This window comes from Lissotriton helveticus, chromosome 3_1, assembly GCF_964261635.1.
Source record: "Lissotriton helveticus chromosome 3_1, aLisHel1.1, whole genome shotgun sequence".
Classification (NCBI taxonomy): Eukaryota; Metazoa; Chordata; class Amphibia; order Caudata; family Salamandridae; genus Lissotriton; species Lissotriton helveticus.
In genome coordinates, this window is record NC_136061.1 from 1536320890 (window position 1) to 1536345145 (window position 24256).

General features: G+C 49.0%; 1 protein-coding gene across 1 annotated transcript in view; it reads left to right on the top strand.

The window, feature by feature from the left end:
* DDX6 (DEAD-box helicase 6) overlaps positions 1-24256 on the top strand; it is a 222894-nt gene that overhangs the window by 101794 nt on the left and 96844 nt on the right. The window contains exons 9-10 of the mRNA XM_078682219.1: positions 23596-23724; positions 24022-24138. Of these exons, the coding sequence (XP_078538345.1) occupies positions 23596-23724; positions 24022-24138 (246 nt within the window). The remainder of the gene's footprint in view (positions 1-23595; positions 23725-24021; positions 24139-24256) is intronic.

A 24256-nucleotide genomic window follows, 5' to 3' on the forward strand; every position in this document is an offset into this window, starting at 1 on the left:
TGCATGGCCCTTCCTTTGTGCCGGGGCGGTAAAGATTTAACTATGCTAAAGAATTCCTTACTCTTATTTTGGGCATTTTCTATCTTGGTTTGAAACCAGTTTTTCTTGTCTGCCTTCCCGAGAGTGTAATGAGCTTTTTAGTTGTTTTTTTATACACCTTCCTGTCTCCGGTAGATAGGATTTACGCCATTTCCGTTCCATTTTTCTACAATTTCTTTTGCTAGATCTGAGGGCGTCGTTAAACTATGGAGCTGGTGGGGCTGAACTCTGAGAAGCGGGAGACAACCGGTACCGCTGCACCAATGTTGGTTCCGAACAATGAATCTATTTAGAGGGTGTCTGAGTCAGGGCAGCCAGACAGCTCCAGTGAGGAACGACCAAGGGCGTCTGCTTACATCGGGATGGATATTTTATGGAACGTTCTGTAATTACCCTCCGCCCTGCGTTAGAGGGGCTGTGGCAGAGTTGGGAATGGCGAAATTTAATAGGAGGTGGTCAGACCAGATATTGGGAAGAGGTAGGCTTACTGATATGTCAAAGCTGTGAAAGATTTGGTCTTGGGTATGGCTCTTCTCATGGGTGGCCGAAGAAATAGATGGTAACATGTTGCAGGCCTGCAGCGTCTCCAACAAGGAAATTGTTTGAGGGTCTTTTCCATTGTCCATATGTATATTGAAATCTTCCAGAATAAGGCAGTTGTTGTATTTTAAGGCCAGGGAGGTGGTGGCTGTATTAAGCGTAGTAAAATTTCCAATTGCATGGGGAAGTCTGTAAATCAGAAAAACAGCTATGTTATGATGGGGGATAAGGTACAGTGGAAGCCTAAGGACTCTGCACCCTTTATGTTTTCCATCAGGATGGGAGGGCAGTCTAGTTTTTGATTGTAAATTATGGCAACACCTCCACCCTTCCCACTCGGTCGGTCCCTCCTATGGATTTTTTAACCCATAGGGATGGCCGAGGTGATAGTAGGTTTAGAGGCTTCAGACAGCCAGGTCTCAGAGAAATAAAGGTCCAGCGGTTCGTCTAAAAGTAGGCCATAAATGTGTGGTTCATGCTTTTGCATAGAGTGACAATTTAAAAGGGTGACCTTTTAAGTCCTCTGTTTCCTTGTTTTTACACATTGTTGCGTTGGAGGGTCTTGGGTGTGAGTTTCCTGGGCTGGAGGAGAGACCAGTTGCACTTATTGCATCGAAAGTCTACCTCCAAGATCAGATCAGCCGCTGTACACTGACTTAGCTAAGCAGTTTTTTCCTATTGTACTATAGTGAAAGAAACTCACCGGAGGGGAACTCTGCAGCATGGTCGGTGCCGCATGCCTCCGGGCGCAGACAGGCTTGTCTTTGGCATACCAGCAGCATGCCCGCATCAGTTTGCATCAGGAATATATAGGCTAATGCCTATGATGCAAACTAAGTCGCTAACGCAGCTGAGGAAGCAGAAACTGGGCGGAAGTGAGGAGCCCTATAGTAGCCCCAGTCCTCTGCCGTATCAGCCGCGGCAGACCAGGACTGGAGGAAAAGCGAGATGCGAATCGAAGCAGCCAAGGAGGTGTAGGCAAGGAGAATCAAGTAAAGTGCAAGTGTGCATAGGTAGGAGAAGATGTTAAAAAGCAGAGTAATTGAGCCAAACATATAACATTTAAAAAGCATTAAAAACCAATTTCATCGGGAATATATAGGCTAATGCTTATGCAAAATGGATTGCTAGCGCAGCTGAGGAAGCAGAAACTTCATGGGAAAGGGTTCAAATTGGATCAGAAATTGAAAGATGCTCTGAACAGGGGCCCCCAAAATCCTTAAGATGTCCCTGGCCCCTCCCCTTCTTCCCATTGGCTTGTCATTGCTTAGGCAAAACGCTGGAATTCTATTGTTAAGGAGGCTTTTTAGTCCCTCCCTGTTGCCGCCTTGTCCACTTTTGGCCCCGCCCACCTGGACTGGGTCTACTTGCGGCATGATACTGTGGCCTTTAATTACTGGATAAGCATTTTTTGTTTCCCCTGCCCTTTGTATAAAAAGTACCCTATGCCTCCTCTGCCCTGTCCAGCCTACAGATGATATTTCTGTTTTCTTAAATGATCGAACGACAATAGAAAAGTTTCATGAGGGACAGGTCTTGATTAACTGATCTTGATGCTACTTATAACCAGGTCTGTGTGTAATAAATGTAATCATTCTTTATTTTGAACCAATCTTCACTCTGAAAACCCTCTTTTTCCACTTTAACTATTCTACAAATAAGCACAATTCTTTTCACCGCCTTTTGGAGCAACCTCCTATCTTGGAGTATGGTAATGTGTCATGTATGAGTGTGGTATGGCATGTGTGCTGTCTCTTAGACATTTAGTAAGTGGCTTTTAAAAGTGCCACCAGAGGCTTTTGCTGGCCTACAGCTTGCGTTCACGAGCTCGTGCACAGCTGCCATGTGTGTTTTTATTGCTCTAATCTGGCTCCTCTGCTTGCACTTCTCCCTCCCTTTTCCCCCTCCCTCCTGGTCAGCTTCATATGGGTCTTCTAGCTGTGAATCCTGCTCCTCTGCTCGCACTCTTCACCCCACCCCCTCCATTCTCCTCCTCCCCTTCCGTCAGTTTTGTTTGTCTTCGATCACTGTGAATGCTCCTGCTTCCACCAGGCACACACACATTGTCATCCGTGCACGCTTTCACCAGGCACACACCACCAGCCGTCAGTGCACGCTTTCACCATGCGCACACACCACCAGCCGTCAGTGCACGCTTTCACCATGCACACACACCACCAGCCGTCAGTGCACGCTTTCACCATGCACACACACCACCAGCCGTCAGTGCACGCTTTCACCATGCACACACACCACCAGCCGTCAGTGCACGCTTTCACCATGCACGCACACCACCAGCCGTCAGTGCACGCTTTCACCATGCACGCACACCACCAGCCGTCAGTGCACGCTTTCACCATGCATGCACACCCCACCAGCCGTCAGTGCACGCTTTCACCATGCATGCACACCCCACCAGCCGTCAGTGCACGCTTTCACCATACATGCACACCCCACCAGCCGTCAGTGCACGCTTTCACCATGCATGCACACCCCACGAGCTCTCAGTGCACGCTTTCACCATGCATGCACACCCCACTAGCCGTCAGTGCACGCTTTCACCATGCACACACACCACCAGCTGTCAGTGCATGCTTCCACCATGCACAGACACCACCAGCCGTCGGTGCACGCTTCCTCCGGGCACACACACCACCACCAGCAGTCAGTAGTGGGTTGAGTTTCCTTGCTCCATGCGGAGTATGCAGGTGCAGTGCATGAACTCCTGTGTGAGTGAGTCATGCTGCCTGGGGCTCACTCACTCCAATTGCGCCTGTACGAGGCTTTATCTCATTTGCAAAGTTCTACGCATGTGCACAGCTAGGCAGCCCCCACGCCCCCGGGAATGACTGCTTCCTACAACCAGAATGGAAACAACATTCAGAGCACTGAAAACCAATTCATTTGATGCAAAGAACTGTTAACAAAAACCATGTTCAGCTATTGTAGATCTGGCAACTTAAACAAAACAATCAAGCATTGGCTTAGCCAATAGGTCTCGCTTTTTGGGCCCTATAAGTATGTAGTTATGCAGCAGACTAGCCTTGGTGCAACAAAACCTAACTGACTTATAAGGTCCCAAATGTGAGACCTATTGGCTATGCCAATGCTAGTTTATTTTTATGTGAAGGTGCACATTTGAGAACTTTGTATGAATTTGTTACCTCTTGCTGATCATATGTATGCCTAATTTGTACTTTTAGTCCTAAACATCACTACAACTCTAGTGCGTGATAAATAAGTCTAGGACCAACTCTTTTCTATAACACTAGATACACAGGTCCGCGGACTACGTTTAGGTTACCCAATTAGGTTATAATGGCTGTTTTTAAAACAAACTTTTTTTAAACTGCTTAAACATGGCCACACACAATGTTAATAGTACTGTTTAATTGCATTGATGCACTTATCTTTCGGTCTGTGCGTTAAAGCCGTAGAATGCGTCCATAATGTTAACTAAGGCAAGCATATTTTTCAAAATCAGACTGCATAACCTAGTGTGTAGCAATTATATGGAGCCTCTTCAATCCCTGGCGGGATAGCTCCCAGGATAATTTGCTGCATGGCTAAGCACGTGTAAGGTACCAAAAGCAAAATGTATTGGCTATTCCAATCGTTTTTTCAGTCCTTTTACTTGGATGTCTTTTATTCTTTCACTATTCACTTTTAGTGAACTTTTTTAGGCCAAGCATACCACACAGCACAAACTGTCTTGTTTGCGAAATACCTATTGTGAAGAACTTGCGGCGACTTAGTCTACCCATTGCTCAGTATTGGCCAGCTTTCACTTATCGGCTGGCTTGTTTTACAGCAACTATCCTTGTCCATCTTATATTTGGCATTCCCTGTAGCATAGCCTCTTTATCATCTGATTGGCTTGCGTTTATCCTTCCACTGATCCCTTCTAGGGAACTGCTTACCATCTTGCTTAACCACGTACTGTGTTTTCCAGCTCTCCTGTGTTTACGTTCGAGGCATGTGGGCTGCTGAATTCATATCTATAGCATAGATCGCCGCCTAGTGTTGGGTCCGGATGATTGCACATTGTTGTCCTGGAAGATTCTTCGAAGTATCATGAGATAGGTGGCTCCTCCCCTGGACTACAGTGCGCATGGGCATCAACTCCATCCTCAGATTGTTTTTTTCCGCCATTGGGTTCGGATGTAATTTCGTTATCTCCAGTTCGGAATCAACAAACTTTTTCGAGGCCAAAAGGCCTTTTTCGTACCGTCGGTATTGTTTGCATTCGGTGCCCAGTTCTGTTCACTCGCTTCTCGAGTTGGACATCCAGGGAGTCGCGTGACTTCGGTGATCAAGGCCCAGTCAACGCAGCAAGACCTTCGACGACGCAACATGGAACGGAGCCCGTTCAAGAAGTGTCCCATGTGCGGATCGAAGTACCCACACATTGACGTCCACCCGGTGTGCAACAAGTGCCTGTCGCCGGACCACGATGAAGCCAACTGTATGGCTTGTTCACGGTTTCGTTCGAAGAAGACGATTCGGCTTCGGCACGTGGCGCGCATGGAGGCCCGGCAGTCGGCCCCGGCACCGGTGGTCATCTTCGACAGCGAGGAAGCAGACGAACACTAAGTTCAGCTGCAGATTTCACCTCCAGCGGAGGAAATCGACTACGACTATAAGGTGGATGTCGAAGGCCTAGACGTAGAAGAAGTCGTCGACGAGGTAGGAGACGACAATGAGGCCTATGGGGCCATGGAAGATAGCTCAGAGGAAGAGCTATGCCCCGTTCGAACAATTACAAAGGCTCAGGTCGAGGGATCGCCTCTCGGCCTTACCCAAGACCTTCCACCAGGATCCACGGCCCCGCCTCCAGGTCCGGCTACGGACACTTCGGCGGAGCTGCCATTGTCGAAACCGAAAGTGAAACCTTCGGTGTCAACACAACCGAAAGTGGCTGAAAAGCCATTGAAACCGAAGACGTCTGATCCCCTGTCGACACCCTCGTCTTCCGAGGTGTCGGGACAACCCAGGCCGAAGAAAGCTGTCGACCCGGTGAAGTCTGGCAAGAGCGTCCAGCCAAAATTGACCAAAGGCGTCGAGCAGAAGTCCAAGAAGGGCGTCGAGCCGGAGTCAAGAAAGGGCGTCGAGCCAGAGTCCAAGACGGGCGTCGAGCCAGAGCCAAGCAAAGGCGTCGAGCCGAAGTCCAAGACGGGCGTCGAGCCAGAGCCAAGCAAAGGCGTTGAGCCGAAGTCCAAGAATAGCGTCGAGCCGAAGACCAGCAAGGGCGTCGAGCCGAAGACTGGGGCCCCAAAAACGGTTACCCAGGCCGCCGACCCGATAAAGCCTCGGCCGGAACAGACCAAGTCATCACTCGAGTCTTCACACGTTGGTGGACCGAGATCATCTGTCGTGTCGACGAAGCCATCCGCTTCCTTTACGAAGCAGGTCTCGGACTCCCTGAAACGTATTAGGGACAAGGCTTCGGCGGAAGACCCCAAGACACCTTCCGCCCCGAAGCAGTCAGTCCCCACGTCGAAGTCATCGACGCCGATCCTCTTCACGTTGCCGCCGAAGGTGGCACCGAAGGCCTTCGCACCACGGTCTGTGCCCGAAGCGAACTTTCAGGGTTCTGCGGGTTCGAAGCCTACTCACCCGGCTGGGGGCTTGAAGCATCGACCACCATTGGTAGAGGAGCAGTCGGAGCGTTTCATCGATGCAGACATCGGGAAGCTTACGCTTTACAAACGGAAGATTACGGCGACGAAGCCTTTGGAGTCATACACAATTCCTCTAAAGCGCAAAAAGCCTGCTTCGGATTCACCGGTCTTGGTCGAACCACTGGCTCCTCGGACTCCGAGAGTTGCCACATCCTCACCAACTTATTCGGATGTTGAGGATGCTGGGGATGTGGACGAGGAATACAACTTTCCTGCCAACACAGATCCTGATGAACAGGACTCATGGGTGGAGGCAGGAGTCCAAGGGGATCAGCAACCCGCCCTTGATCCTCAGGTCTACAACGTCAAGACCTCTCCCACTGAGGATTCTGCGGCATTCAATGCCTTGATCGAGAGGGCGGCAAAGAACCACGACGTTGAGCTGCATGCTGACCCTGTGGAGGTGGACTTCCTCTTTGACACTTTTTCAACAGCTGAAAAGACTGTGAAGACTCTCCCGATGCTAAAGGGGGTCCTGAAACATGCTGCGGACATCTTTAAGGAACCCACGCGATCAAGGGTGGCCAACCCTAGAATTGAAAAAAAATACCGACCGGCACCTGGCGATCCAACCTACATCAAGGGCCAGTTGCCATTGGACTCCCTGGTCGATTCTAATGCCCGCAAAAGGGCGAATTCGCAGACCACTGGTGAAGCTCCTCCCCCGGACAAAGAATCCAAAGTGCTGGAGGCATCAGGAAAGAGTAGCAGCTCAGGCGGCCAATATCTGGCGTATCTCTAAAACGCAGGCACTCTTGGCTCGGTACGACAGGGCACACTACGATACGCTAGAGACCCTGTTGCAACATCTCCCAGACCAATATAAAGAGGCAGCGGAGATGCTTATCCAGGAAGGGAAGCTCATCTCCAACGCTTCAATTAAGTGTGCACTAGACGTTGCGGACACTGCAGCCAGGGCTACTAACACCAGTGTGATGTTGAGACGTCAGGCATGGCTCAGAATCTCCGGGTTTAAGCCTGAGATCCAAACTACCATCCTCAACCAGCCGGTAAACCCGGACAGATTATTTGGTCCTGAGGTGGATACCACCTTGGAAAAAATAAAGAAGATACCGAGACTGCTAAGTCCATGGGAGCACTCCAGTCCCAACAGTTTAGGGGGAGCACTTTTCGTCGCTCAGGCAATAGAGGTGTTTCCAGAGGCCAGATGTCCCAGCAAACACAATTCAATAAAGGTGGGGCGCAATCTTACCCCAAGCAAAGTAGAGGAGGTTATCGGGGAAACAGCGCCAAGGGCAGAGGCAGGGGCAACAACTCCCGTTCCTCCGCCTCCAACAAACAGTGACGCCCTGTCACTGTCCCCCGACCATTCCACACCTGTCTGGGGGAGACTCCAGCAGTTCCTGCCAGTCTGGAAATCCATCACCACAGACAGGTGGGTCAGGAAACTTATCCAGTTCGGTTATTGTTTGGAGCTCACATCCACTCCAACCAACCACCAAAACACCGCCCTGTCACTGCCCCCGACCATTCCACACCTGTCGGGGGGAGACTCCAGCAGTTCCTGCCAGTCTGGAAATCCATCACCACAGACAGGTGGGTCGGGAAACTTATCCAGTTCGGTTATTGTTTGGAGCTCACATCCACTCCACCCAACATACCACCAAAACACCGCCCCGTCACTGCCCTTGACCATTCCACACCTGTCGGGGGGAGACTCCAGCAGTTCCTGCCAGTCTGGAAATCCATCACCACAGACAGGTGGGTCAGGAAACTTATCCAGTTCGGTTATTGTTTGGAGCTCACATCCACTCCACCCAACATACCACCAAAACACCGTCCTATGTCCACAGAGCATTTGCACTTATTGCAGCAGGAGGTTCTTGTCATGCTGCAAAAAGGCGCTATAGAGCTCGTGCCAGTGGAGGAAGAAGGCACAGGAGTGTACTCCCTGTACTTCTTAATCCCGAAGGACGGGTCCCTCAGGCCTATTCTGGACCGCAGGCCCCTAAACCAGTACATTCTCTCAGAACACTTCCACATGCTAACGCTGCAGCAAGTTCTTCCGTTACTCAATCAGGGAGACTTCCTGGCAACCCTGGACCTCAAGGATGCTTACTTCCACATTCCACTCCATCCATCACACAAAAAATACCTCAGATTCACCATTCAGCATCGGCATTATCAATTCATGGTCCTTCCTTTCGGAGTGACCACGGCCCCCAGAGTGTTCACCAAATGTCTGGCGACAGTGGCGGCGCACCTCAGGAGACAGAACGTACATGTCTACCCTTATCTGGACGACTGGCTGGTTCAGGCAAAGTCAGCCCAGCAGTGCGCCGCCGACATGTTCCACACCATTCACCTTCTTCACGGCCTGGGCTTCTCACTAAACTATCCAAAGTCGCACCTTCAGCCGGCCCATGTGCGGCAGTATCTCGGCGCGACGATAGATACCCTGGCGGCCACGGCTCAGCCAACTTCAGTGAGGATCAACAACATCCAGTCGCTAATCCAAAAGTTCAGACTGCAACACTCGCTTCCTGCGAGAGTGTTCATGCAGTTGATAGGCATGATGGCCTCCTGCATCTTCATAGTCCCGTACGCGAGGTTACATATGCGTCCGCTCCAAGAATGCTTGGCGCATCAGTGGACTCGGGCTCAGGGACAGTTGAACGACCTAGTGTTGGTGGCCGGTCGGGCATACAACTCTCTGCATTGGTGGAATCCACACTACCTTTGCAAGGGCCGACCGTTCCAGGAGCCTGTGCCACAGATTATCCTGACGACGGACGCATCTCTCCAGGGATGGGGAGCTCATGTACTCCACTACACGGTGCAGGGACTATGGACAACGCAGCAACGGAAGATGCACATCAACTACTTAGAACTGATGGCAATCTTCATGGCGCTGAAGGCATTCAAAGTACATCTGTGCAACAAGGTCGTGTTGATCCGGACGGACAACATGACGGACAACATGACGGCCAACATGACTGCCATGTACTACATCCAAAAGCAGGGAGGTACACACACTCCACAGTTGTCTCATCTGGCTCAGAGCATGTGGAAGTGGGCAATTCAGAGGAACGTCTTCCTCATGGCGGAACACCTCCCGGGCACGAACAATCAGATGGCGGGCCTGCTCAGCAAGTATAGCCACCAAATGCATGAGTGGGAGATACATCCATCAGTACTCCACCCGTACTTCCAGCAGTGGGGTCATCCAGAGATAGACCTATTCGCAACGAGGGAAAACGCAAATTGCCAAAGCTTTGCCGCCAGGTTCCCTCACCCACAGTCGCAGGGCAATGCGATATGGATGAACTGGTCAGGCAGATTTGCGTATGCTTTTCCCCCAGCAACTCTCATACTGCTGGTGGCAAGAAAGCTGATGCAACACTCGATGACACTCATCCTGGTTGCTCCAACGTGGGCACGCCAGCCATGGTACACCACGTTTCTAGAACTCTCCGTGGTACCGCATCAACGGCTGCACCTCACACCCAGGCTTTTGACGCAGAACCATGGCAACATTCAGCATCCAGATCCGCAACAGCTCAATCTGGCGATCTGGCTCCTGAGGTCTTAAAGTTTGGCTACCTTGACTTGCCTCCTGAATGCATGGATATCATTCGGGAGGCAAGAAAGCCCACCACTAGAGCCTGCTATGCAGCAAAATGGAAGCGGTTTGTCATTTACTGTACTGAACGCCACATCAACCCGCTTGATGCGTCCATTCCCAACATCATATGTTTGTTGCATCTTTACAAATGCAATCTTGCATATGCTTCCATTCGGATACACTTATCCGCCATAGCGGCTTATCTCCAAAACAGGCAGCATCTCTCCGTTTTCAGGGTGCCTGCCATTAAAGCCTTCCTAGAAGGGCTGAAGCGGGTCATCTCTCCCAGGACCCCGCCAGCTCCTGTATGGAACCTCAATGTGGTCCTCACCAGGTTGATGGGCCCACCTTTTGAGCCTCTACATTCATGTGAGATTCGGTTCTTAACGTGGAAAGTGGCTTTTCTCATTGCTATTACGTCTCTACGACGTGTTAGTGAGCTGCAGGCGCTCACTGTACAAGAGCCATTCATACAGATTCACTCAAACAGGGTGGTGCTGCGCACTAACCCTAAATTTCTTCCTAAAGTGGTTTCGCGGTTCCATGTCAATCAGACCATTGAACTGCCCGCGTTCTTTCAAAACCCAGAGACAGTGGCCGAAAGAATGCTCCACACTCTTGATGTCAAACGAGCTGTATGTACTACATCGATAGGACCAAAGACTTTAGGAAAACACAACAACTCTTTGTTGCCTTTTCAGCCCAGCACAAAGGCAACCCCATTTCCAAAGCAGGTATAGCCAGGTGGATTAAGTGCATTCAGATTTGTTATCACAAGGCTAAGCGCACTTTGACGGTCCCTCCCAGAGCCCACTCCACTCGCAAGTTGGGGGCCTCTATGGCTTTCCTTGGTAATATCCCTTTGGAAGATATTTGTAGAGCAGCCACATGGTCTACACCACACACATTTACTAAACATTACTGTGCAGATGTGCACTCCAAGCAGCAGGCAGCTGTAGGGCAGGCTGTTCTTAAAACACTTTTTCAGACTTCTGCAGCTGGCACAGACGGCCGCCGTTAATGGAGGGACTGCTATGTATTCTATGCTATAGATATGAATTCAGCAGCCCACATGCCTCGAACTGAATATGCTACTTACCAGTATGCATCTGTTCTTGGCATGTAGGGCTGCTGACATTCATATCGCCCGCCCTCCTCCCCGGCGCCTGTAGCGGCTGCAGACTTTTTTACACTTACTCTTAGCATGGCCATCGCTTACACTGTTACACTCCATCTTTGCCACAATGGCTAAAAACAATCTGAGGATGGAGTCGATGCCCATGCGCACTGTAGTCCAGGGGAGGAGCCACCTATCTCGTGATACTTCGAAGACTCTTCCAGGACAACAATGTGCAATCATCCGGACCTAACACTAGGCGGCGATCTATGCTATAGATATGAATGTCAGCAGCCCTACATGCCAAGAACAGATGCATACTGGTAAGTAGCATATTCATTTTCTGTTGTGCTCAGTGTTGCAGTTTCCTTAGTGGTGTTGCAAACTCTTCTTTGGCCCACTCCCCATTGTTTCTCCCTCGCTGCTTCTTTGTTGGCCCCATGCCCACTTTTTTAAAAATCTGGGCAGTTAGCAAATTGGTATGGCCCATCTGCCTAAAAAAAAAAAAAAAAATTTGCACAACATTTTTAAATTATTTACAAATTCATCATGAATTGCTAAATAAAGTGTTGCATTGCTTTCTAGGCATGCGTAATGCGTGTGCCATGGGCATGTCACATTACTTTTTTGGTCTAGCCTGGGCAGTGCATGTGCTGCTCTTTGAACGCTGCCCATAGTTTTCATTGGGTTGTCAGTCCTTTGTAGACTATAGCTTTTCATTGTTCAATTTTCCCTCCTTAGCAAAGTTTTCTCATTTTGTAACCTCCCATAAGGACTGGCCCTCCTACGTGTTACTTGGTAGGCTTTAATTACAGCCTCCAAGCACGATTTCCTTAAATGTTTCCACCTGCCTGGTATTGCTGGAATGACATGTTCTCTCCTAATGCTTTTTTTTATAGCACAGCACTCCCACTGGAGACCACGCCTTTAGTTCAATTGCAGCGCCTAACCCAGCCGCATGCTTTTGTGTTCTGCTATTCATTGTTTTGTTTGCAAGCCTCCATACCGCACTTTTACTTTGGAGTCCACACCCCTTTCTTTAGTCTAACTGCTTCTAAAGAAAGGTCCGCTGCTGCTATTAAAGTGAAACTGAGGCATGGGGCGCTTTTACAAAAAAAAATTGCCAACTTGACCAAGTGCTTTTTTTTTTTTTCTAGTAAATGCGCCCCATACTGAGCTTTCTCTTTAATGGCGACCGCACCCCTGTCTTTAGACATGGCTTTTCTAAAAGATGCGCGGCCTCTAACATGAGTGCGGCAAGGGCCGCATATAAACAAAAAAAAATTGCAATGTGATAGGTCTCTCATTTGCGAAAAGTTAAGGTATTTTCATTTAAAATGCCAATAGCTCAAACTCTTATAAAGGCGGGACCTATTCGGTTGCAAATGCTGGTTTGCTTTTTATGGTCTGGCCTAGCAGCACAGCTGTCGCCACACAATTAAATGAGTATCATTAGAGAGGGGCTTTGGACCCACCCACGTTGGGATTCAGTAGTACATGTTTCGTTCAGCTGTAGTTTCATCCTTCCACAAGAAAGTGCTTGCCTGCCACATAGCTGATCATTTGGTTTATCGAGCTGCCTAAGCATGAACTATTGGGGGTGCACACATGACATTTTAATGCTATTAAAATGTCTTGGATAGCTAAATATTTTATGGTGTTTTTCTCTGGCAGCAACACAGTTGAAAGTAGGGCAGTCATTAACCTACATGAATGTTTAGGTCTGGCTTATCTGAGACAATTGGTTATGGATTCCTCACCTTAGAATTACTCCCAGGCGTCAGTCTGGATCCAGAGAATTTTTCCTCCTCAGTACCCCTGCGCGTCAATAGGTGGCGTTGGTTGACTCCACGTTAGTTGTCGGCGTCGTGGTTGCCGGAATGACGTTGCAGTATCTACTTAAATGCCGCCCTTTTGCGGTGATGTCGGTTCTTTCTCTTTCCGCGCCAGCCAGTGCAGATCTGGAGAGAGCGGTACCTCGAGTCACTTTTTGTACTCCGTTTTTGTGACGTGTCGACCTCTTTGTTTGAAGTGTTAGACCCCTGGTGCACGGAGGGATGTCTCTTCAGACCGGCTTCAAGACTTGCGATTCCTGTCACAAATTGATGTCTGTCACGGACCCGCACCTCGTGGGCCTTTGGTGCTTAGTGTGACCACGACCTGAATTCTTGCTCCAAGTCCTGGGCCGTGAACCCGAAGTCTTGGAGGGAGCGGACCTGAAAGCTTCTCGAGGCCTGGCACTCTGCTCCCCGCCGTTCGAGGCTTCGGTCAAGAGTGAGGTCGCGGGACCAGTCACGGAGCCACCATCACCACCACTCGTCATCAAAGTCTTCGGTAAGTCTAAGCACAAGTAGGTGACGAATCGTCGCTCTTCGCATTCTGTCTGTCGGCCGGCACGGGAAGTGGAAGGTGTTCTTCCGCCTCTGCCCGTGGAGCCTTTCTTGGAGCCAGTGCGATCCCCCAGCTTCGTAACTTTTACAAAGCCTTGCATTTCATCTTATGGGATGCCCCCTCCCCAGCTTCGTAACTTTTACAAAGCCTTGCATTTCATCTTGGGGCTGCCCGGCGTGCCCTCTGGTCCCGCAGACTCAATTGTGAGCTCTAGGCCTTTGATGCCGGCGTCTTCTGCTCTGGCGCCGCAGAGCCCCAAAGGATCCAGGTCTGGATCCAGATTGGCGCTGGTCGACCTCATGACACTTCCTCGAGCGCCAAATCCAGTGACGACACCTCCGCCCCAGTTGTGTTCCCAGCCGGCATCGGCCTGGCCTCCCCCTCGATGAGGACACTGAGCAGGACGATGTCTGGACTGGCGCCAATCGGTACTTTTGTACCCCAGTTCTCCCCTGATGTTACCTACCACCCTGAGTGGCTACCAGGAGAGGCTGATGAGGACTGGGAGGGGTCTGTGGACCCTCTTGCAGACCAGTTAGGGGAACCGGACTGGAGAGGAGAGTTGGGTGATGCCAGGGGTCTGGACACCTCCCCAGACCTTCGCATGCTTTCTCCCCCTACTGTGGCTACGGAGGAGGGTGCATCTTATGCAGTGGTGTTGCGTAGGGAAGCCGAGGACTTAAACCTCTAGCTTCCTACGGTGGCAGTTCGGACTAACCTTCTGACTGATTTGCTTCAGCCGGCAGTGGCCTCCTCGGAGCCCCTGCTGCCGTTCAATGATGCCCTCATGGACATCAATGATGCCCTCATGGACATCCTTTTGGGCCCTTGGTTCAAGCCCAACACAGGGGCTCCTGTGGATAGGATGATTGCCAGAAGCCACTGCCCGACCTACCCCATTTTCCTCCCACCACCCCACCCTGAGAGCTTGGTAGTCCAAGCCTCAACTTCCAAGGGTGCATTACCTAACGCACCACCTGATCGAGAATCCAAGAACCTGGACCATCTTGGGAAGATGTTGTTCAAGGCATGTGGGCTGCTGAATTCATATCTGTGCATAGATCGCCGCCTAGTGTTGGGTCCGGATCATTGCACTTTGTTGTCTTGGAAGTCTTTGAAGTATCACGAGATAGGTGACTCCTCCCCTAGACTACAGTGCGCATGGGAATCTTCTCCATCCTCAGATTGTTTTTTTCCACCATTGGGTTCGGATGCTAACTCCAAAACTAACTTCGGAATCGAAAAAAAAAAACTTTCTAAAGGCCAAAAGGCCCTCGACTTCGACGGTATTGTTCTCGTTCGGTACCTCTCTACTCGATCCAGCTTTCCATCTCCCATTGGTCGTCGACGTGGGCCGTTGGGCCTTTTCGACGCCACGTGAGCCGACCGTCGATGGAAAGAAGCCCTTTTAAAAGGTGCCCACAATGCCACTCCAAGTTCCCACATACTGACAAACACTCAGTATGGAACAAGTGCCTTTCCCCAGACCATAGGGAAGAAACCTGCCCGGCCTGCGCCCAGTTTCGGTCGAAGAAAATCATACGGATCCGACGGGCCTTTAGGCAAGAAATGCAGCGACAGGCACCTGAACCGGACAACATCTTCGATGACCAGGAACTACCGGACACTCAAGACTCTGACCTAGAGATCGTCACCGTCGAGGACTACTCTGACTCCGATGACGAGATCCCACCGGGGCAAATCGTGAGTACACAGCCCCCGACACCAATAAGACCGTTACCGAAGGCTCCGGTCAAGGCATCGCCAAAAGGCCTTAGCCAAGATCATAAAGTTTTGCCAGCCCGGCCATCTGGCTTGGCTCCGAAATCGAAACAGAAACCTTCAGAGACCCCAGGGCCCAGTAACATCGTCCCAAAGAAGGTTCCTGAGCCAAAAAAGGTCGTCGACCCGAAGGGCGTCGAACCAAAAAAGGCCGTACAGCCAAAAAGCGTCGAGCACAAAGACTGTCTACCACAAGAATGCCGCTCAGCCAAAAAACGTCGACCCCAAAGAGGTAGTCGAACCGAACAGGGGCACGCAGCCTAAGGGCGCCGTACCGAAGAAGGTCGCCGACCCAAATAAGCCTAACGGTCCAAAATCCATCGACCCGTCAAAGGTCGCCGACAAAAAGGGGGCCGTACCGAAGCCCGTAGCACGGCCGGAAAAACCTGTCAACCCAAAGTTAAGTGCTCCAAAGACACCAGTCGATCTGAAGAAGAACGTCGACTCTGAAAAGAACACTCATCACAAAAAGGCTACGGAGCACAAAAAACGTATCGACCCGAAAGCTCTCGTCTACCCCGAACAAGGACCCGAGCCGAAAAAAAGCAAAAAACACCAAAAGTTGTCAAAGGAAAGTATTACCGACCCAAAGAAGTCTAACACTCAACCCAGGACTGTAGAGGAAGAACTCTTCCACCCAGATCCATCAGACGACCAAGCTAAAATATACATCAATCCAGACACTGGTAAAGTTACCATCCTGCACAGAAAGAAGAGGCCTTTGGACTCTGGCTCACATTCCCCTATTCCATTAAAGAAAAAGGACTTTGGGACTTCTCCCTCTAGACCCTTCATTCCTTTTCAGCCTATCATGCCTACTACACCCTTTAATCCTTACATTCCTTACTCTCCTTCTCACCACGGGGACAATGAGGGAAACATGGGGGATGAGCCACAACCTCAATATGATTTCCCACAAGATCCTCAACCACAAGAGGAACCATGGGAGGAGCCAACAGACCCTTACAACACCCACCCCATCCCTGATGTACCCTCTTATCCTACTAAGCCGTCACCTACAGATGACACCATAGTCTTCAATCAACTCATAGACAGGGCAGCACAATTCCACAATGTAGATATGCATAATGACCCTGTTAAGGAAGTCTTCTTATTTGACACCTTCCCCACTTCAGAAAAAAGTGTTAGAACACTTCCCATTTTAAAGGAGTTCTGAAACATGCACCTGACATATTTAAGGATACAGCCAGGGCACGGGTTATCAACCCCAGAATAGAAAAGAAGTATAGTGCAGCTCCTACAGACCCTACTTGCATCAGGGGACAGTTACCACTAGACTCACTGGTAGTGGCTAATGCACGTAAACGGGCCGACTCCCAAACAGGGGAAGCACCTCCCCCCGATAAAGAGTCAAAAATACTGGAGGCATCAGGCAAAAGGCTAGCAGCACAAGCCTCCAACTCATGGAGGATTGCTAATACACAAGCCCTACTGGCTTGTTACGACAGGGCGCATTATGATCAACTCGAAAGCCTAATGCAACACCTGCCTGAGCCCTTTAAAGCACAAGCTGATGACCTCATACAAGAGGGAAAATGTATAACAAATGCTTCCATCAAATGCGCGCTTGACGCAGCAGACACCGCAGCTAGGTCAATTAACACTAGCGCCTTATTACGCAGCCATGTATGGCTGCGTATTTCCGGTTTTAAGAATGAGGTGCAGTCCCACCATTCTTAACCAACCTGTCAATCAAGATTTTCTATTTGGCCCTGCTGTCGACACCATTTTGGATAAAATGAAAAAAGACACAAACCGCAAAATCAATGGGGGCATTGCAATTTCAGCAACACAGAGGCTCCTTTCGGCGCTCCTCATACAGGGCAACTACACGAGGAAATACCTCGCAAACATCTGCCTCATACAAAAGTAACACACAAGGTTCCTTCAACAAGAACACAAACAGAGGCGGTTATAGGGGCAACAGTAATAAGGGAAGAGGACGTGGAGGCAATAACACCAGAGCCTCCACTGCCACAAAACAGTGACTTCATTACGCTGCCTCCAGACCACATAACACCGGTCGGAGGCAGACTCCAACAGTTCCTACCTGTCTGGCACGCAATTACCACGGACAGGTGGGTGAGAGAAGTTATCCAGTTTGGTTATTGCCTAGAACTGACTTCTACACCACCAAGCATACCACCCAGACATCGTCCTATGTCCACAGAACACATCACCCTGCTCCTACAAGAGGTGAAATGCATGCCGGAAAAGGGGGCCATAGAGCTAGTCCCTTTCCACCAGCAAGGAACAGGAGTATACTCCCTATACTTCCCTTATGCCCAAGAAGGACGGCTCCCTCAGTCCAATATTGGACCTCGGACCCCTAAATCAAAGATAACTATCGAAACACTTCCATATGATCACACTACAGCAAGTGCTCCCGTTGCTCCAACAAGGAGATTTCCTAGCAACACTGGACCTCAAGGATGCGTATTTTCACATACCCATCCATCCAGCCCACAGAAAATACCTCCGGTTCACAATAGGTCAACACTACCAATTCAAGGTTTTGCCCTTCGGGGTTACCACGGCTCCAAGAGTGTTTACAAAATGCTTAGCGACGGTGGTAGCACATCTCAGAACGCAACACATCCATGTGTACCCCTATCTGGATGATTGACTAATACAAGCGAAATCGTACCAACAGTGCGCAGCACACACATCTCAAACACTTCAGTTGCTACAGTCTAGGGTTTTCCATCAACTACCCAGAATCGCATCTGCAACCATCCCACGCACAGCAGTACCTGGGAGCCACTATAAATACCTCAGTGGCAAAAGCATATCCAAACTCAGCAAGGACAGCCAGCATGCAGATACTCATTCGTAAATTCCTGCCACAACACTCTGCCAGCTCGAATCTTTATGCAGCTCATAGGCATGATTGCCTCCTGCATATTCATTGTCCCCCATGCCAGACTCCAGATGCGCCCATTACAAGAATGCCTAGCATGGCAATGGAACCAAGCTCGAGGACAACTAAAAGACCTAGTGTTGGAAGGAGACATTCAAAATGTTGACCCTGGCTAAGGTTCTGTCTGCCCTCGGCCTTCGAGACTGGGTGGTAGCGTTGGACTTGTAGGACGCTGATTTTCACATCCCCGTCCTGCTGGCCCATTGACGTTATCTACGGTTCATGGTAGGCCACAAGCACTTTGTTTATCTTGCTGGGTGTTCACAAAAGTGGTGGCGGTGGTGGTCATCTGCATTGATCAGGGGTTCCAGTCTTCGCCTATCTCGACGACTGGCTATTGAAGGCAGGCTCGCCCCAGGCAGTTGTCTCCCACCTCCAGACTGCGGCTGACCTCTTGCATTTGCTGGGTTTCACCAATGTGCTGAAGTGACAACCTATTCCCTCTCAGAAGCTCCTTTTCATCGGAGCGGTTCTGGACACAGGGCCGTTTCGGGCATATCCTTCCGAGCATTGAGTCTGGAATATTCGGGCTATGATTCCAATCTTTCAGCCTCTATCCCAGATTTCGGTCAGAATGACCTTGAGTCTTCTGGGCCTCATGGCCTCCTGCATCCTGTTGGTGAACTATGCCAGGTGGCATATGCAGGCTCTGCTGTGGAGCCTGAAGTTCCAGTGGGCACAGCATCCGAGGAATCTTTCCGATTGCATCCAGATCTCGGAAGGCACTGCAGGTCACTTGCAGTGGTGGCTAACTAACTGGGATTGGGTAAACGGCAGATCCATCTCCCTTCCTCAGCCAGAGTTCACCGGTGACAGATGCATCACTGCTGGGGCGGAGTGGCCACATGGGAGAGGTGGAGATCAGAGGCCTCTGGTCTCCGGCGGAGTCCAGATTCCATATCAACCTCCTGGAGCTTCGGGCGATGCGTCTTGCACTAAGGCATTCCTTCCCTCTGCCAGGGGAAAAGGCAACACCTCCGCCATGTGGTACTGCAACAAACAGGGCGGGATGGGGGTGTGGACCCCAAGTCAAGAGGCTCTCAGCCTTTGGACATGGCTGGAACATCTGGGCATATCTCAGGTGGTTAAACACCTTGCAGGTTCTCTGAACACCAGGGCGGACGAGCTCCGATGCAGGTGCATGATAGAGTTCTAATGGCGTCTTCACTCTGAGGTAGTGCAAGGTCTCTTTCAGCAGTGGGTAGAGTCTTGGTTAGATCTATTCGCCACAGAAGAGAACGCACAATGTCAGCAGTTCTGCGCATTGGAATTTCCAAGGCGGCCCTCAATAGGCGACGCTTTTCGTCGCGAGTGGAGTTGCAGTCTTCTATATGCCTTTCCTCCTATACCACCTCTACCCAGAGTACTGTAGATCAAGCATGACCAGGCCAAAGTTCTTATTGGGGCCCCAGATTGGGCATGAAGAGTCTGGTATCCCAAGCTATGACCATCGATCCGCCGAACAGTCTGCCTCTTTGTGGGGATCTTTTGTCACAGCAGCAGAGGACGGTACTCCACCCGAACCTGTCCAGCCTCCACCTCCTTGCATGGAGATTGAGCAGCGTCCGTTGACAGCTTTCAACCTTCCTCCCGAAGTCTGTAATGTCATCTTGGCAGCAAGGCGTTCTTCCACCCAAAACTGTATAAGCCTGTAGATGGAAAAGTTTGTGGCATGGTGTGCAGCAAAGGCTGTGGATCCCCTTTCTGCCCCCCTTTTCAGAAGTTCTCTCCTCCATTCTTTTTGGCCCTGCAGGGTACTGCTCTGGCCACTTACAAAGGCTATCTTTCGGCCTTCCTTCGGCTGCCTGACCAGCCTTCTCTTCAAGTCCCCTATTGTAAATCGTTTCTTTAAAGGCATTACTCACTTGTTTCCTCCAACTCCTTACGTGGTGCCCCAGTGGGACTATAACCTGGTTCTTATCTTGTGTGCTCCTTTCAAACTGCTACACAACTGTCCTCTTAGACACCTGACCCTTAAAACTGCCTTTCTGGTTGTCATCACCTCTGCTCGCAGGGTGAATGAGCTACAAGCCCTTTTTTCTAAGCCTCCTTTCTTGGCTGTTCATCCGGACAAAGTTGTCCTCCGCACTAAGCCACCTTTCCTTCCCAAAGTGGTTACCTCTTTCCATATAGGACAGACCATCACTTTGCCCACCTTCATTGCATATCCTTCTAAAGAAGAGGCCCTACAGTGTGGATCCAAAACGTGTGCTTTCGTTCTATCTGGATCACACAAAACAATTCCAGGTGGGTGACCAGCTCTTTGTTGGTTATGTGGGCGCCAAGAAAGGTCTGGCTGTGCAAAAACAAACCATCGCCCGATGGGTCTTTCTTTGCATTAAAATCTGTTATTCCTTGGCGCAAAAAGAACTTCCAGTGGGGTTGCCTACCCAGTCCACCAGGGCGACGGCAGCTACTAATGCGTCGGGACATGAAGTCCCCCTTGACATCAGCCAGGCAGCTACGTGGGCTTACTGTACACGTGGGCTTCACTGTACATGTTTACCAAACGGACCGCCAAGTCCGGAGAGACTGCTTCGGCCGTTCAGTTCTCCAGGACTTTCTGGTGTGAACTTGGTTTGCAGACCCACCACCGGTATCTGTATTGCTGGGGTATCTATTCAAAGGCGACGAATCCATAACTGTCCCTTTCAAATGCACAAGTTACTTACCTTCGCTAATAATATATCTGTATGTCACATACAACAAATGATGGCAGTGGTAGAAAAATAGTTAGCACCTCCGTTCTGTTTGCCAATATTAATTCACTTAATGTAAGGGCGTGCTCAATGTAAACACTGCCACCCACAGTGTTACTCAGTAAATGGAGAACAATTTCTCCAAATCCTTACTCATTAATACTTTAAACAGAGCACAACTCCAAAGTACAATTTCAACTGACTTTGTCAGTAACATTTAATTAGAAAAATTGCAGCTATAGAACAAATGGTGTAATTACTTCCGTAAAAGTATAACATAAATGGACCCGTTCTTGTTTTTTTGACATAGTTGTGTACATTCATACAGCCGACACGTGTCGTAAGACAACTTTCTCAAGGCTCAAATCGTAAGAATATCCATGTAAGAAAAAGTAATTCATTCAGGCACCTCTTTCTTTTTAGTCCTAGAGTTTAAGGATGTCACTCTGTTTCAAGTTTGTCCAGTGAGCACCAGTTTTATCTCCCAAATGCTCCCTGCTATCCTTCGTTGAACTTCAACGAAAGGGAGCAGCTTCTATTCGGACTGTCACAAAAATACATCCGTCTCCATAGGTTTCACTTTTTGCCTCTTCTAGTCTACTATAACGAGTAATCCAGTCTTTAATCTGCAGGAGTGCCATGCTTGTGTGACAACTTGTGCATTTGGGGAGATAAGTCAGTTGAAATTGTACTTTGGTGTTGTGCTCTGTTTAAAGTATTAATGATATATCTGTAAGTCATAGATTAGTTATGGATTCCTCACCACACCACCCATCCTCCCCGTTCTGCGAACTGACTTCTAGGGTAAGCTACTTCCCTTTCAGGGCCCTAGTGTTTGTGCACCAGTTGTCAGTGTCTTGCATGGCTCTGCACTTCTGGCGTGGAATGTCGTGTAAAGAACTTCAGCGCGCAAGGGCGGCATCTGAGTAGATAACGTGACGTCATTCGGGCAACCACGATGCCAATGACTAACGCAGTCACCCGAAGCCACCTATCTATGCGCAGGGGTACTACTGAGGAAAAAAATCTCCGGCTCCAGTCTGACGCGTGGCAGTAATTCTAAGGTGGGGAATCAATAACTGATCTGTCTCTTATAGACATATTGTTACCGAAGGTAAGTAAGTTGTTCGACAGTGCAAATGTCACCCACATTTTAAGTTAAATCAGTATTCTAAAGTTATTAGCTTCTACTCATCCATTTCCATACTATTTACTGGTAATGCTCCATTACTATAAAACATTCCTTTTAAGCCAGACATATTGTCATTAGACGCTTGATTTTATTTAGCCTATAGGCATTCTGCACAGCACCTTGCTAATACTGTAGGAGATCACCAAAATGAATTGTCAAAGCCTACAGGTCCTTTGCCAGTGCTTTTTTCCAGCTAAGCACTCACTACATGTGCTTTCCATCTCCCTGGTTTGCTTACCCTCTCCATATCTCCCTTGTGTGCTTCTCCCCAAAACACACAGCTCCGTGTTGCTCTCGCTCATATTTGTTTCTCCTCATTGTGTGCGCCCCCTGTAAATTGTTTGTGTCAACACCCCTTGCTCTGTGTTGCATGTGTGCTTAACACACTTTGGTCCTTGTTGCTCATTTGTGTGGTTTTTCTTGCCCCTGTGCGTGTTGCATTCTGCTTGGATCGTTCTCTTCTGTAAAACATTCCTTTCCCTTTGCTGCATTTGTCTCCTGCAAACCCCAGGCCGCTCACTTTGCTCTGGCTTTTTTCCTGAAAATTACTCTGCCTCCTTGTTGTGTTGCTATCACTCATGTGCTTCCCTTGCAAGCCTCTACCCATGTGATCCATGTTGCTCTATTCATTAGCTATCACTCCTCATTGTTTTTCTTCCTTATGTGATACCCTTACATGAGTGCATGTTGTAAAATTCCTTCTTGTGTGCTTTCCCCACCATATCCCCTATTCAGTACTGTTCTGATGTCCCTCGTGCGTCCCCTGCAAAACACCCCACCCCCGTGTTGCTGTCATGTGCTTCTTACCCAGACGCTTCATGTTGTCTCCTATTGTGTACTTCTCTGCAAAATATTGCTACCCTCTTTCTCTGTTGCTCTCATTTCTTCCTCATACAGACCAGACCCCCGTCCCTTTATTGTTGCTCTTCCTGTCATGTGCTTAGGAACTCTTGAAACTCGCCATGCCCCCTTGTTCTCAGTATTGCTAACCCTTGTGTTCCCCTGCTCCGTATTGTTTCTTCTTTTGCTTCCACCTGCAAAACACCCCACACAATGCCGGTGTTCATGTGCTTGCCCAAACACCACCTTAACACTGTTGTTTACTCCCTTGTTTTCTTCCACCCACATTTGTGTTCCCCTCACACGTGTTTCCCCACCTACATGTGATACCTGTTTCTCTATGTACTTGCCCTCCACTGCGCTTTGTGTTGCACTTGCCTTTGTGTGCTTCCCTCATGAACCACAATTGGCAAAGGCAATCGATCCAAAAGATGAGACCTATTTACTTTGCCAGGGCTTATCTGGAATGTCGCATGGATCTGACTGGAGTTCTTGTAAGCAAGTTTTGCATACATACAGGTTTGTCTCATTAGTCATTTCAAATTTTGAAACTTTTCTGCTGCACCCCCTTCTACAAAGTGACCTAACTGAGCCACACAGTAATTGTTCACTTCTGCTTACAGAAAGATATATATTCAGTTTTCGTTTTTCCAATGTTGGGTATAGGCCTATGTGCATTCTTTTAGTTTGTTTGTTTGCAACATTTGTGTATGAAACTAAGCTTTTATTATCTGCACGTGTGGAGTGAAACACCAATTCCTTCTTTTCAATCTCTTCCAAAAATCAGAGTTCCCATTTGCAGAAACCTTATGAGATCAACCTAATGGAGGAGCTGACATTGAAAGGAGTGACTCAATACTACGCATATGTGACTGAGCGCCAGAAAGTGCACTGCCTCAACACGCTTTTTTCCAGGGTAAGGAGACCAGCTTGTCTGGTCAGTACTATGGCTCCTGATACGGTGTTTAACATGTGCTGTCTTTGGATTCTTAAGTGGCTTTGAGGATTTTCCGCCGCTTTGTAGTTCTATGTAGCAGAGAACTGGGCGGTAAAGTGGAATACATTTCTGAAAGGTGCATGCGCACTATATAGGTATGGTCAAGTGGTAAATGTCTTATAATATATTGAGCTATGACATTTGAGTAGTGATGTTTGAGAATAGATTAACGTTAAATTGAAATTGCCCATGACGTTACCAATTGTTTGTCTGCAGCTCCAGATTAACCAGTCCATCATTTTCTGCAACTCTTCTCAGCGAGTGGAACTTCTTGCAAAGAAAATCTCACAGCTTGGATATTCATGCTTCTATATCCACGCTAAAATGAGACAGGTAAGTTTCAAGTTTAATTTTATTTTTGTTAATATCAAAAAATCATTAATAGCAGTCTATAGCAATCTTCAAGACTCATTAAACGTTGAACCTTCGATATTGGTTGGACTTGGCATAT